We start from the raw sequence: 14307 nt of genomic DNA, 5'->3' as shown, positions 1-14307 counted from the left end.
GTGTGTTCTGTGAAGAATGATGTAGAGTGTCAATATTGTTACAAATACCTCATAAGAGACGATGGATCACGTATATTATTTAAATGTTCATTTATTCATTTTAGTGATTCATTCGTTTATTTATAGTATTATGCAAAGTGACAGGAGAATTCTATAAAATGATACCGTATAATAAAGAAGGAAAAGATTATGCAGTGTTAGAGTCTTCTTTTCACCCTGTATTTTAAATTAAAATACAAAACATTTTACGATACTTTATGATACTATTTTATTTTCTCGTTTTACATACCACAAAATTGCATAATCTTTTGTATTGAACAATTTTTAAACTCGTGAAATTTCAAAATATGATCTTTTAACAGTTGCTAAGCGAAACTAATTTAATTTGTTCGAAATATTCATAATTTCTTTTCAAAAACGGACGGGTATAAGCATTATAGTATAAATATCCCGGTTCTCCACGGAGGCTTCCGGGCTACCGGAACTCCGGGACTTCCCCGGTGGTTTCCGTTTCCCCTTATGGTCTCTTATTGAACAAATGAATAGACTTCTTCCCTTGCACCCTTTCTTAACCAAAGAAAGCCATGTATGCGCGCATTATACCCACGCTATAAGAAATTAAATATGTATTTATGATGCTAAAAAGTTTTTTATTTTAAGAGCAGCATCGCAAACATTTCATGGAAATTCGCCAATTTCTATATAAGTACGACATCTTACCACAGAACTTAGAAGCAGAAAATATGGCGAATCTAAAAGTTGTTAAATTGCTCGAAGCTTGCAACAAACAAAATAAAGTTAATTTCATAAATATAATAACAAGAAATGTACAAAGTAAAGCTCCGGCTACTGCTAAGCAAGTAACTCATACTGGTCAGGTAAAGCATCATTGATAGAAATAGTGATTTATTGCAGAATTAATTTTTATGATTTTATATACATCGTATTGTTTGTAATAGGTGTTTGATGACGATGATTATCGCAATGTAAGATTCATAAATAGACAAAAGGAAGTTAATGAGAACTGGGCTATTAAATTAATAGACGAAGTTCCTCCTGAACCTGCAAAGGACAGAATTGTATCTTGTAATGGTGGTGGTGGACCTTTGGGACATCCAAAAGTTTATATTAACTTGGTAGAGTTTATACTTAGTTACAGTTTCTTTATTAAACATTGATTAAATAAATGTATTAATTACATATTATTATATAATATTTTATTTCAGGATAAACCTGGTAACCATACTTGTGGATATTGTGGCTTAAGATTTTACAAAGAAGATCATCATTAGTGAATAATATGGTACATACAGGTTGTTAAGTAGTAAATTATAAAAATATTTTTAAAAATATTATAATATATAATGGAAATATAAAAAGATGAAGTTCTTCTTTGAATATTCTTTAATTCAAAAGTAATATTCACTTAAATAAAACTTTCATTTTATAATAACAATTATGTTTTACAGAGCTGTCTTTTGATTATTCATACCTAATGGTATTGCTTGTAATTCTGTTTTCATACAAAGAAATTCACCACAAACACACATTATACTTAAAGATACAATATTTAAACACCACCAACTAAAAGTTGAAGGAAAACTTGCATTGTATGCCCAACAGCATAACAAATGTATCAGATGTGCAGTGCAAGCAAAGTCCATACACTGTTTTGTTCTTTGCACTAACCACCATAATGCAAATGCTCCAATTAATGCATTTAAAACAAATATTACTATTATAAATTGGCCAGCAAAGTCTCTAACATGTATTTCCTTATAATGAAAAGCATAGTCCAATGACTTTGTTGTCCCTATAAGAGAAGCAACAATCCAAATCCATAGCCCAAGGCAAAAATACATAACAGTTTGAACAGCAATTATTTGAGATATTATAAGAAATGGATCCCATACTGTTTTACGAAATTGTCCAGAAATATTATTCATTGTTTATAAAATTCTTAGTTCTTCTATTAAGGAATTAAGTCTTCTTTGTGTTGTCACTTTTATACCTTATTATCATTTTGATCCATTTTGTAATCTAAAAGCACTATTAAATATAAATATTTAACCTCTGTTCATTATACTAACTGGTAATTATAAATATATGAATCTTATTATATAAAGTACTACTTACATGAATCTATAAAAATAAATTTTCGAAAATGTGACAGTTACCATGTATATAAGTATTTATACAGTAACATCGTCCTTTTATCTTTCATCGTACATTTTCTCTTTTGTAGCCACTTCGAGTGCAATGTAACATATTTTCCTTTCTATAGGAAATAAGTAATTATATTACGCAGAATACACAATTTAAATCAATCGATGACAAGCTTTAAGGAACATGATTTGATTAGGTTAACTTCAACATATGATCTATAGAACTAATACTTCAAAATATACATATGTATATATAGTTCGCGACGTATGAGACACGAGACTGACGTAAATATAACGTGAGTTACATGCAGCGAGTTACGTTGTAGAAGTAAAGTTGGAAAAATGCAACTGTGGGATTTTGTTCGTAATATTTTTGGTGGAGGAAATTCCAAGGAACCTCCCATAACAGGGTAAATTATAATAAATTCTTTATTCATAAATTAAAGAAAGATTTATAATGTATGAGAGTACTACATCAACAACTTAAAATTATCTTCTTTTTTGACGTGAATGAATTATTATGTTTTAATTACAGTTAACTGATAAATGTTTTCAGATATTTTGATCATCAAAATAATGACAATTTTATAAATCCAATTTGGCAAGATGATGAAAATGCATACAACATTAGGTAACTTGTGTTTCATGTTTTGTCTGTAGATATGCTTTGTTTTCTTTTAAATGTTCTTAAAATAGAAATTTAATAATTTGAATCCTTTAATTTGTAGACCATTTGGAGAAAGCAATCACTTCAATATCTTCAGCGATCCATTGCAAATGGCACATCACTTTATATCTCAAATAGATCATATGTTAAGTGATCATATTTTTGATAAGTTCATGTTTGGCTTTGGTAATGAAGGTATATTTTTAATTTTAAATAAATACATGTATTCAAATTTATTTGTACTTTCATGAACATCATAATTTTGTTAAAATGTTTTTAGGACAGAATATATTTACAGATGCATTTTCATTCGCATCTCCACCTAATGAGAACTTACGTGATAAAATGTTAAAATCACCCAATCATGATATGTTAAGTCAACCAGCACTTAAGTTAGATACAGATTTAGATGGAAAGTAAGTACCAACATATTGTAAACTAGTATTCTTTTGATTCAGAAGATTGAAAATGACTGAAAAAATATTGTTCACTTGAACAGGATTACACCAGATAATTTTTCAAATGTTTGGGATAAGCAAAACGAATCAAATTCAGAAGAGCTTAGACCATTTGCACGCATAACTGGAAGATCTGTAATGAAGGAATATGTAAGGGGACCTGATGGGATTATAAAGCAAAAACAAGTAATTCGAGACCATGAAGGAAATGAGGAAACAATTATATCACAAAAAGTTGGTGAAAAAATGTACACTGTTGTTATAAAAAAGGATAAAAATGGAATAGAGACAAAAACCGAAAATTTTTACAATACAAATGAAGGTAGGTAAATTAGGTATACTTGATGTCACGAGAGTCCATAACTAAGCGCGCAGGTTGGAAGATGGTGGGGACACGCAGCGATGGTGGGGGAAAGCGATCCGCCAATCGCTTTCCACTTCCGCTGGAAGTATCGCCAATCAGGGCGACAATGCGCAGAAAAGAACAAAAACTGGTCTTTTCGCAGTTATGGACTCTCGTGACATCAAGTATAGGAAGTTACACATTTAATACATAATTATACGAATTTTAGGTGATTTGACAGATGGAAAGGACCTGTTATTGAAAAATGACTCCACTTTCAATAATTTTAATGTAAATTTATTTCTATGGAAAAACTTCTTCAATCCTAACCCAAAATTATAGACAAGTAAGAAAATCCATATAGTAAATTTTATATAGCAAAGTACATACTAGTACATGATCTTGAAATTAAAGTTATGATTTAAAATATACATAAATACAATAAACTTAATGTAACTATATCAAGTTATTCAGTTTAAGAGGGTATTCTTCTCTTCCTCAATGTGTTTGGAGATGAATATGTACAAAAAAAAAAAGAAACTGAAACATAACTATTGGGATGGGATTTGTTCATACTTGGTATATAAAAAAAAAATGATTCAAATTAAAAATATGTCATTTATTGTACAATACAACTGTACAAGTACAAAATTGTGGACTGAAATTACAATCCTTGTGTTTAGTCAAATAAACCTGTAAAAAATGAATGCAATTAAAATAGATTCTAGTTCTTGGACAATATGATGCATGTTACATTACAAATAAATTACTTACCAAAGCCCATATCATCATCTGATTCTTCTTCAGGTTCTTCTTTCTTCTTTTCTTCTTTCGCTGGTGCAGCTTCTGCACTAGCAGGTGCTGCAGCTGCTGGAGCTATAAAAGATAACAAAATAGGTAAATGATATTACCTAAAAGGTAATCTACATTATTTAATACTTATATTAAGTGATTGTTGCATAAAATAATTAAGTTATATTCTACACCTACAAATATAACTATTAAAAATTTTTATTCTTTTTCTTTTCCCTCTGTTGCTGACCTCTCTAATAAGTAATGCTATTTAGATTGGTGGATGAAGAGGACAGTTAATAAAACCTTTCAAGTTATTTCTAGATTTAAATGTAATAAATTAAAAATAGCAATGCTTTTACAACCTGCTGCAGGTGCACTTCCAACTCCTGATCCAATGTTTGTGAGGAGTTCTTTTATATTTACACCTTCCAAAGCCTTAGCAAAAAGCCCAGGCCAGTAAGATTCCACTTCAACATTGGCAGCTTTCAAAATTGTTTGGATCTTTTCACCCTAAATCATAGATACGTATATAAAACCTTTCATTCATTTTAATACCATAACTTTATCAGTATTTATTCTTTTATTATAAATAAAATAAACACAACAAACAGTGTTATAACAGAATACAACACCACGTGAAAAATACTTACAGTTACAGCCACATCATCATCGACAAGGATTAATGCCGAGTAAATGCACGCGAGTTCAGCTTTGGTATTCATGTTTATAACTTATGTGTTTTATATTAAAACTAGATGAATGTTAATAAAGGTGCAAGTCGCTGATACGGCCTTAGCTCTTTAGAAGAGAACAAGCACCCAATATCGTTCTACCCAGCACTCAGCACGAAGGGGAAATAGAGCGAGCTTAACGGAAATCACGTGATGTAACTTTTGGGAGATATTGCAATGCAGCGATGAAAAAGGCTTAACAAGAATACGGTAATTCTATTGGTTAATTTTACAAATTTGTATAAAAATACTTTATACCATGAAGTTATTGCATTGCATTGTGTAAAATATCTCATATTTATTAATTTCATACATTATAATGTTAAGTATTACATGCTTCAGGTAATAAAATGTAATCTTGAAAATAGCCTGCACCACATATACAAATTTGTAAGTAAAAGTATAGTTAAAAAATGAGACTAAAGAACTTGAAACAACTTTAATAATTAATTTATTGTGTGTTACAGAAATGAATGATGTGTATTTAATAATCGCCTGTATACTTGATTTCACGAGGGTCCATAACTGCGAAAAGACCAGTTTTCGTCCTATTCTGCGCATTGTCGCCCTGATTGGCGATACTTCCAGCGGAAGTGGAAAGCGATTGGCGGATCGCTTTCCCCCACCATCGCTGCGTTCCCCCACCATCTTCCAACCTGCGCGCTTAGTTATGGACTCTCGTGACCTCAAGTATATATATTACAGCACATCTTCATGAATATTAGAAGGTGGCGCCACATAGTGAAACATTTATTTAGCAAGTGATAGGAGTATACTCTATTTTTCCTACTAATAACGACGTAAATGTGAATCGACATTCGAAAGCTTTGCATCGATTAATATCGTACACGTAATTGCATTAGTTTCGTGTCTTTATCTGAATGTTACATGTGATGTTTAATTTGTTTCTGAATTAGAAGTATTCGTGTCAAAGTGTTTGACACGTAGTTATTTGTTTCGTGTCCACCTTATAGTTTTATGAATAGTTTGGCAAACACTTCTTTCCCGATACGTTGCTATGTAGTACCGGTGTAAATGAAGCGGCGGCGTATAGCGCGGTCGCGTGGTAAAGGGATACCGCCTTTGAGGATGATGAAAATGGCGCGCAAATGTTGCGTGCGTAGCTGTGAGGTTGATGTTCAGGATGCTAGAGCGAAGGGTTTACCGCTTCATAGATTTCCAAAAGATAATAATTTAAGAAGTAAATGGTTGGCTAGTGGTGGATTCGAGACAAGTTTCAAACCTACACCGGGTCAAGTTGTCTGCCACAGGCATTTTAAACGTGCTGATTACGAAGCCGCTAAGGGACATAAATTACTTCTGCGTAAGGGCAGTATTCCATCAGTTTTTGCAGATTATGACAATCATCCAGGTACGTTTGGTATAATATAAAAAATCTTATCTTTATTTATTCCATATTAAATACTGTCAAATACAAAATTTTCATTAAACTATTTTGTATATCTTCTGCACATCATTGTTTACTTTTTTCAATGTAATTCATATTTTTTCCTACCTTTTTGTATTTAATGCTTTGTACAATGATTAATCTAGGTACAGTGTAATAGATGATATACACTTATTTAACAATATTTTTATATTTTATTATTCACAAAGTAATATATCTATTATATAAAGTATAGTTGTAATCATCAATGAAGTTTGTTACATTGGTTTGATATTTCTGGTGTACACATAACACTAAAGTATATAATTCTTTTGTTAGTTTAGCGAATATCCTAAAGTTTTGAATGAGTTTCCTGTAATAATCTCTATGAAGTATCAGATGCTTACAGTTGTTCATTTAATACCATTTCCTGATCTCCTTCCCAGATGACAAAGCTGTCCAAAAGATGTAATTTGCAGTCAATATTCTGTTTACCAGCAAGCAAGAAATATATAGTTTGAAAAGATTCAGTTTAGTTTTAAATAAATAACAAAATTGTGTGAAAGATATAGAAACAATGCCTACAATGAAGTTCTACAAGTCATAAATACAAAATTGGGAACAGAAAAAAGTATATAGTATAACATTCTATGTATATATTTGTATTGGCAGTAAAAATAAAGATAGGGAAATATCATATGCAGTTATAAAAAATATTTAATAAATATTCTAATACATATTAAGTCAAATATATTGAACATTTTGACTGCCATGCCAAATTTATAGAGTTTATTTGTAATTAAATAAGTAAATAATGATGTGTGTATAGATGGATAGTAAAGTTTGTCCAGAAATTTCTACATTATTCAAATATGGCAGACAAAGTGTTAAAGAATATTTTACTTTTTGAATTTTCCAATTAATCAATATTTAGATTTTTTTTACAGATCCTGTGATTATGTCTGTGAAATCATCAACTTCTTATGCGCAGGAGGATTTGGATCTCATTAATTCTGAGATTTTAAATTTAGAGCAATGTATTTCACCATTGGTATCTGAAGGAAGAACACAAAAGTCTGATACCCCTAAAGAAACATGTTCTTCTCAATCAGCATCATTAGTTGATTCTTTGAATGAGTTAGATTCAACAGAATCTGTTGACAATGGGTACAAAAATTTGAACATAAAAGAAAAAGACAGCATAAAAGAAGAAGTTCCTGTAAAACAGGAAGCAAATGAAACTCCAGAAGTACAAGTAAATACCATGGCAGTGCAATTGGGAATTGTTGAATCAGACATGGCAATGAAGCATATACAAAAAAATTTAATTATAAAAGAAGAATTAAAAAACGTAAAAATGGAAGATGAAAAAGTATTTGAGAAGTCAGATGAATTGAAACCAAAGATTTTAAATAAGGGTGGATTAAAATTTTTTCCTGGTGCCAAATTAGAAGCAAAGGATTTCAATGAAAAATGGTAAACTTCACAAATTGATTGAATTAATATATTGATTATTACAAAACTAATTACTGGTATTATGTTATAGGTATTCAGCCAAAGTAGTGGAAACTGATTGGGATGAAAGAGAAGTTTTGATCCATTTTGATAAGTGGAGTTCAAGATTTGATGAATGGATACCTATGGATAGCTCTAGATTACGTGTATTGCAAACACAACCAACGTGAGTAAACATTTTAATGAAAGTATAAAAATTATTCAGGTATTAGTTCAAAAAAAAAAAAAAATATAATAAAAATTTCAATACATTATTACTTGTTGCTTTACTTATCTTGCATGTTAAGATGGTTTTTGTAACATTTTTTTTCTTTTCTTTCTTTAAAGCGAAGAAACATGGGATCCGCCAGCATCGTAAGTTGATCTTTCATAATTGTTAAATAGATGAAAGCTTGAACCCTTTGTGGATGGGACCGTCCGATGCGTGAGCGTCGGTAGGCCAATGTTAGCAAGCACACGTCCGCAAAGGGTTAATTATTTGCAATATCCTTCAAGTGGCTTAAATTATTTATTGCAGTGCCATGAAATAAGAAATTTCAGTTCTGTTATACTTTATATAACTGTCGATTTTGACAGTTGTGGATATATTATGCTGATATACAACCTAAATTGGAATTAATGAATAGAATAGGAATAAAAGTATATGAATTTATTTATCAGCAACTGAAATTTTCATTGAAAAATATCGACATATGTTTTTAGAAAATCATGTTACAACATAGTCTTACTTAATATGTTACACAAGTTGAAGTTGTTTTTATTTTAATATTTAAAAATTTAATACATGTTTTTTTTGACATTTCAAATCACAATATATTCCTTTTATTCTGTTAAAAATAAACTATAATCAGTATTGTTATAAAGCTAACATAATATAAAAAATAAAATAAGCATATGTTAAATTTTCAACAATATTCAATTTATACATATAATTGAAATAACAAAATTAGTGCATATATGAAAGAAATTGCTTGTTTAATTGTTTTCATTTATTTATTATAATGGCCGATAATATTTTTTCGGACGTAATAATGAATCAGTTTAATACCTTCAGGGAAGAAAATATGAAAGATTTTTTAGTGGGAGAAAGGATACTTGCTACATGGGCTGATGGTAGAAAATATCCAGCCAAAGTGAATGCAGTTTTAGGAAATGGTAAGTGATCTAACCTTAACTATATATATACACAAGAGAAACAGACTGTTGTCTATATTGGTGGTTTGATGTTTCTTGGAAGGATATTTGTTTAGTTGTAAAAATGGTGCCTTTTTAATATGGAATTGTTTTCACAGATAGGTATGATGTACTCTTTGATGATGGATATGCAAAGACGGTTAAATCGTCAAAAATGACAAAAATTACTCCAGCATCTACCAAGGTACGAATTTTGTTGTAAGGTTATGTTGTCCTATATCATTGGTATAAAAACTAGCAGACTGCTTATTTATTTTTTTACTCTCTCTTATTTGGTTGTTTTCCTTTTAAAACAGATTTTTTAAAATTTGTTTTATTAGTTTAAATGTTTAGAGATAAGTAGTTCTAGTTGAGATATTTGTATAATAATATAACTATTTAACATTAGTGATAAAAATACATTTTGGGAATATCTTAATATATATTATTGTCATACATTGAAATTTTGTGTAATACAAACTATATACTATTTAAATAATGTACATTTTTTAATATTGTATAAATAATGAACAGAACAAAAATATTATTTATTATTTTAAAATGACATTAAGTTGAGAACATAAATAATTTAATGTAACATGAAAGGAATAAAATAATCAACAATGTATTGTAACATTTATGTAAAACAAGTTATAAGGTGAAATTTTATTGTTTTTAATAGCAATTTAGTCAAACTGAAGAGTATATAGGAAGCAAGCAAGAGAGGAGAGATAAGAAAAGAAAACATACAGTTATGGAATTATTTCATACACATTCGAGAAAACGGACGAAAAATGAAGGAGATAAAGTAGCCAAAAAGCAAGAGGTGGCAATTAATGAAAATGGAGAAGTTACAGACAAAATTGATTTAGATGGTACTCTGTTTGGCCCTTGTTATGATCCTGGGACAGATCTATTACGGGGATTTGACACAAATATATCCAAAATGAAAGCTTGTACAAAAAAGAGCAAGAAGGATATCCCAAGAAATGATGTAAATCAGGAGGATGATGTAGGGCCAGAATGGGTAGATGGAGAACCTCAAGGAACTGAATCTTACATAGTAGATGGAAATGATGGTATTTTGAGAAAAAAATATATTTTTAATATATTCTATAAATTTGTTTTGAATAAATTAAATGCAAATATGTTCTATAGGACCTCGTCGCTCAATAATAGTTGCAGATAAACGATTACCACCTGGATGGCAAAAACATTTTACGCAAAGAAAGGCCGGTACGTCCGCCGGGAAATGGGATGTCTTATTTCTTCATAAATCAAGTGGGAAAAAGTTTCGATCGCGAAATGATATCAAGGTGTTCCTAGAAAATCAGGGGCAATTCGATTTTGATCCCGAGAAATTTGATTTCTGTATTCACCGGAAAAAGAAAAACTATGGGCAAAAATTAAAACAACCGATTACAATGGATGTACCAAAGAAGATCAAGACTTTATTACCTAAAGCAAAAACAGCAGTAACAGAAGATTCGTCGTTGGTTTCAGCAAGTACACCAGTTACAACATTAGTATCTACATCAACAACATCAATTACAGACGGTGGTAAGATTTCATATTCTATTTTTTATCTTTATAATTTTTGCTATGATCTTATTGGATTCATTACCTTTACATGCTTACTTACATCAGGAGTAATTTATTGTAAGTTCTTGAACGTAGTATTAAAAGTTTATTTTAAACTATATATATTAACTCCCTTTACTTCCTTAACTCCATTTATTAAAAATTTGTTGTAAATTATATATTGTATAAAGTTACCTTTGTATTCCTTAATAGCTGTTTTCATTGGCGGACTTCGCGTAGAGATGGAGGACAGTGCATATAAATGTCCAAAGCAAGGATGTAACAAGACATTTCGTAAAGAAAATCTTTTACAAATGCACATAAAACATTATCATCCAGAATACTCCAAATTTTTGGGATCTACGCCAAATGTTGCAGATTTAGCGTATGCAAGAACAATCGGAGAATCAGTCGAGGATATTATTCCAAAGAAATCAAATAACTTGTTAGACAAATGTAATAAACTTGGAAAGAAAAAACCTATTCATGATAAAGCATTATATACCGCGCCTTCGTCTGTAACAAATTTTGTTCAATCTACGTCGCCGAAAGTAATTTTACCGGCAACATCTGATATAGAAGATGAAATAGATCAAATAGAAAAATCTAACGATGTATCAGTAGAAGACATTAAATCAGAAAGAATGTCTCCAATTTCGAGTCATAGTATTGACATGGATGATGATATTGAAAAGAAACGAGATTCTTCGGCAATGTCACCTGGAACATTATTTGATATGAAAATTAAAGAAGAAAAAACACAAACTGGTATTAAAACTCTTCTTCCTGTAAGACCAGCAGTATCGTCAGAAGTGCAAAGGATTGACAGGCCAAAATCTTTAGATGAAGTTATTAATATTGATAGAATGAAGGGTCAACGGAAACGGCAATTATCAGAATACAGTTCTGATGGATTAAATAGGAATAAACGACGGAATGGTGGTAATAATTTCTTTTACTTTGTATTAGCATGATAAATTGAAAATATAAGATGTTATTACATAAATAGGTATTCCAGAACTTGATGAATATGGTGATTTGGATGATAGTGCGTTGGATACCGATGAACCGCCAACACTTACGTACAGATACAGTCGCAGGAAATCAGATTCCAGAAGCGATGAAAATAGTCAGAGTAGTAAGTTTTTTATAGTTAGACAAGTCATTTTATAATGAATACAGCTTTTTAATTTGTTTTTCTAAATTAAAGTGGCAAACTACTGTTTTATTATCTTATTTTTCTTTAGGTCAACTATATGATTCTCGCGTTGAAAAAGATGATACTTTGAAAGGGGATATTGCTAAAAAAGATACTAATGATGGGGAAGGTATATTTATTTTTTTTCATTTGCTTCAGTTTATATTATTAACTCTTTGTGATTGGTTGATGAACTTAACTTGGCGAACTATTTCCACTATCTTACTTGGTGGATAACCTGTTCATTTAAAAAATATATTATTTTTTTCCTCTTCCTTTTTTTGTTTGAAATTCAGAACTAACTCATACAGGTGTATGAATGTCGCACACTTGAAAATTTCAAAACGTGATTTTTTGCTACCATCTCTTTTATACAAAGTTATAAATTATATTTCTAGAAACTGAGGGTGTCATGATGATGATCAATGGCGAAATGGTAAAAGTGGAACAACTTCGTAGAGAAGAAATAATAAACTGTACTTGTGGATACATGGAAGAAGATGGTTTAATGATACAGTGTGACCTGTGTTTATGCTGGCAACATGGCCATTGTAATGCAATAGAAAGAGAAAAAGATGTACCCGAAAAATATGTTTGTTATATTTGTCAGAACCCATATAGACAACGGCCATCAAAGAAGTATTTCCACGATCAAGATTGGGTGAAAGAGGGAAAACTGCCAATGTTATCTGATCGAACAAAAAATCAGAATCAAGTAAATCAAAGAACAGCTATGCTAAAACGTTCTTATGATTTAGTTGCTTCTCTCTTGCAAATACAACAAGTATTGCACAGTTTAAGAGTAAAGATCAACGTAGCTCAGTAAGTATTACAATATTAAGCTTCTGAAAAAAAAAATAAATGAGAAGGAACGAAATCATTATTAAGGAGAAAAATTTGTTTATCATAGGAAAAAAGATCATCCAAAGCTATACCTTTGGGCGAAAAATTGGGAAAAGGTTGAAGTACCAAAACCAGATCTAACACCAATACCAATTATGGAAGTTACAAAGTCAGGAAGTGAAGATGGAGATGATATAACTGAAACGTCTCATCGAGTCGAAGTAAAGACAGAAATAAAGTTCACTTTAAAAGATAATCACGATGAAAAATTAATAGCTTCAGACTCGGAGTTAATGAAAATTTTAGAAGAAGATAATCCAACTTCGGATGAATCTAAAGCTACATGCAAAAAAGAGGATTTAACAAATGAGAATAAAAGTCATATTCTTCTTGATGCGCTTACTAAAAGTGGTGGTATTGAAGAAAAATATAAAAATTCAACAACTTCGGAAATAAAACCGGATACAGGTAAAGTATGAAATAAATTTAAATCTTTCATAAGAATCACAAGATTATAATTTTATATTTTCTTATCTACAGATCTGTTAACTAATCAAAGCATTGTATCGGAAAATGATATATCTATGCCAGCTGCTTCAGAAAATAACATGCATGAAGAACTAAAACAGGAAACGACACCGATACAGCCTTTCATTCCCCAACCAGAAGCACCAATTGATCCAGGGGAATGTCGAATGCGATTATTAGAACATATTGAACATTTTCAAAATCATATAGATGCAAGATTAACATTTATTGAAGCACAAGTTTGTGGTATGTAAATTTCATTTTTTGTACATGGTGTAAAATCAAAGTATCTATTGTTGAGTTCATTGTTTACAGCACTGGAAGCTATGGATCCTGAAGATGTATCTAGTCCAGAAATTCAACCTCGAACTAAACAAACTGTTCAAATGCTTCTTCGAGATTTGAACACAGTACGAAAATTAGCCGCTCTGTGTTAAATGAAAATTATGTTCTTACAGAATATAATTTTTCTTCTTTAGTTTGATTTAAGAACTAACATTGTTATATAGCAAATGCACATTGTTTCATAACATATATTACCAGGAATAATTTATTACTGTACTATAAAATATATGTACAGTTTTGATTGAATAGGTGATTTATAATTATATTAGTGTTATTGTTTCAAAATTTCGTATTTTTTATATACATATGTAATATATGCTGCCCTTCGTGTAAATATAATAAAACTATTGTACTTGTAATATATATTTATTTACTAAAATAAAAGTCTGAAGATCTTTATTTAAATATGTGTACTTTTTCCATTTACAGCTTGGATACCAGTTCAAATATACATTTGGATTTGTCACATTAACATTCAGTTGTTTCTGAAGGAAGTCATACCTATTATGCATAGAAAAATTTCATGTATGTTATATATTCATAAATCATTGAAGGATGTTGTAGAAAAGAAACAAATT

The 14307-nt window shown here is 30.3% G+C and overlaps 5 protein-coding genes across 13 annotated transcripts; 3 read left to right on the top strand and 2 right to left on the bottom strand.

Moving 5' to 3' along the window:
• The first annotated feature begins 350 nt into the window (after nt 1-350).
• Nucleotides 351-1788, top strand: ND-13A (NADH dehydrogenase (ubiquinone) 13 kDa A subunit). Its single transcript, XM_034330350.2, has 3 exons — nt 351-878; nt 960-1136; nt 1227-1788. Exons 1-3 carry the CDS (start codon nt 681-683, stop codon nt 1290-1292), a joined length of 441 nt encoding a protein of 146 aa, XP_034186241.1. The 5' UTR covers nt 351-680; the 3' UTR covers nt 1293-1788.
• Sys1 (Sys1 golgi trafficking protein) lies at nt 1464-2278 on the bottom strand. Of its 2 annotated transcripts, none has more exons than XM_034330346.2 (2): nt 2137-2278; nt 1464-2049 (listed from the first exon to the last, which is right to left on the bottom strand). In XM_034330346.2, the coding sequence occupies exon 2, from the start codon at nt 1944-1946 to the stop codon at nt 1464-1466; it is 483 nt and encodes a 160-aa protein (XP_034186237.1). In that variant the 5' UTR covers nt 1947-2049; nt 2137-2278. The 2 variants fall into 2 exon arrangements, with proteins under 2 accessions (XP_034186237.1, XP_034186238.1); XM_034330347.2 differs by having other exon boundaries at nt 1464-2040; nt 2137-2277.
• Nucleotides 2279-2433: 155 nt separating this feature from the next.
• Nucleotides 2434-5285, top strand: LOC117607083 (uncharacterized). Its single transcript, XM_034330342.2, has 6 exons — nt 2434-2575; nt 2722-2796; nt 2894-3027; nt 3113-3248; nt 3332-3612; nt 3863-5285. Exons 1-6 carry the CDS (start codon nt 2508-2510, stop codon nt 3973-3975), a joined length of 807 nt encoding a protein of 268 aa, XP_034186233.2. The 5' UTR covers nt 2434-2507; the 3' UTR covers nt 3976-5285.
• Nucleotides 4232-5220, bottom strand: RpLP1 (ribosomal protein LP1). Its single transcript, XM_034330353.2, has 4 exons — nt 5079-5220; nt 4791-4938; nt 4408-4509; nt 4232-4326 (listed from the first exon to the last, which is right to left on the bottom strand). The coding sequence occupies exons 1-4, from the start codon at nt 5148-5150 to the stop codon at nt 4313-4315; spliced, it is 336 nt and encodes a 111-aa protein (XP_034186244.2). The 5' UTR covers nt 5151-5220; the 3' UTR covers nt 4232-4312.
• A 603-nt stretch (nt 5286-5888) lies between the features above and the next one.
• On the top strand, nt 5889-14046 carry MBD-R2 (PHD finger protein MBD-R2). Of its 8 annotated transcripts, none has more exons than XM_076691670.1 (15): nt 5889-6531; nt 7494-8022; nt 8093-8227; nt 8389-8415; nt 9116-9216; nt 9354-9439; nt 9917-10313; nt 10414-10794; nt 11029-11757; nt 11825-11953; nt 12063-12143; nt 12412-12835; nt 12924-13324; nt 13397-13630; nt 13700-13948. In XM_076691670.1, the coding sequence occupies exons 1-15, from the start codon at nt 6195-6197 to the stop codon at nt 13819-13821; spliced, it is 4113 nt and encodes a 1370-aa protein (XP_076547785.1). In that variant the 5' UTR covers nt 5889-6194; the 3' UTR covers nt 13822-13948. The 8 variants fall into 8 exon arrangements, with proteins under 8 accessions (XP_076547785.1, XP_076547798.1, XP_076547795.1 ...); XM_034330291.2 differs by having other exon boundaries at nt 5890-6531; nt 10393-10794; nt 11029-11754; XM_034330292.2 differs by having other exon boundaries at nt 5890-6531; nt 10393-10794; nt 11834-11953.
• The last annotated feature ends 261 nt before the right edge of the window (nt 14047-14307 follow it).

The sequence above is a fragment of the Osmia lignaria genome, chromosome 2, assembly GCF_051020975.1.
Source record: "Osmia lignaria lignaria isolate PbOS001 chromosome 2, iyOsmLign1, whole genome shotgun sequence".
Lineage (NCBI taxonomy): Eukaryota > Metazoa > Arthropoda > Insecta > Hymenoptera > Megachilidae > Osmia > Osmia lignaria.
The sequence above is the reverse complement of the archived record's forward strand: the minus strand, read 5'-3'. Positions and strand labels throughout refer to the sequence as shown.

Bases quoted from the DNA above. Each gene is read 5' to 3' on its own strand.
- ND-13A (XM_034330350.2), top strand. From the start codon at position 681: ATGGAAATTCGCCAATTTCTATATAAGTACGACATCTTACCACAGAAC. The intron at 879-959 runs GTAAAGCATCAT...TGTTTGTAATAG, and splicing joins AAGTAACTCATACTGGTCAG to GTGTTTGATGACGATGATTA. The intron at 1,137-1,226 runs GTAGAGTTTATA...ATTTTATTTCAG, and splicing joins CAAAAGTTTATATTAACTTG to GATAAACCTGGTAACCATAC.
- RpLP1 (XM_034330353.2), bottom strand. From the start codon at position 5,150: ATGAATACCAAAGCTGAACTCGCGTGCATTTACTCGGCATTAATCCTT. The intron at 4,939-5,078 runs GTAAGTATTTTT...TCTATGATTTAG, and splicing joins ATGATGATGTGGCTGTAACT to GGTGAAAAGATCCAAACAAT. The intron at 4,510-4,790 runs GTTGTAAAAGCA...TATCTTTTATAG, and splicing joins TGGAAGTGCACCTGCAGCAG to CTCCAGCAGCTGCAGCACCT.
- LOC117607083 (XM_034330342.2), top strand. From the start codon at position 2,508: ATGCAACTGTGGGATTTTGTTCGTAATATTTTTGGTGGAGGAAATTCC. The intron at 3,028-3,112 runs GTATATTTTTAA...AAATGTTTTTAG, and splicing joins GTTTGGCTTTGGTAATGAAG to GACAGAATATATTTACAGAT. The intron at 3,613-3,862 runs GTAGGTAAATTA...TACGAATTTTAG, and splicing joins TTTTTACAATACAAATGAAG to GTGATTTGACAGATGGAAAG.
- Sys1 (XM_034330346.2), bottom strand. From the start codon at position 1,946: ATGAATAATATTTCTGGACAATTTCGTAAAACAGTATGGGATCCATTT.
- MBD-R2 (XM_034330290.2), top strand. From the start codon at position 6,195: ATGAAGCGGCGGCGTATAGCGCGGTCGCGTGGTAAAGGGATACCGCCT. The intron at 9,217-9,353 runs GTAAGTGATCTA...TTGTTTTCACAG, and splicing joins GAATGCAGTTTTAGGAAATG to ATAGGTATGATGTACTCTTT. The intron at 10,314-10,392 runs GTATTTTGAGAA...TATGTTCTATAG, and splicing joins CATAGTAGATGGAAATGATG to GACCTCGTCGCTCAATAATA.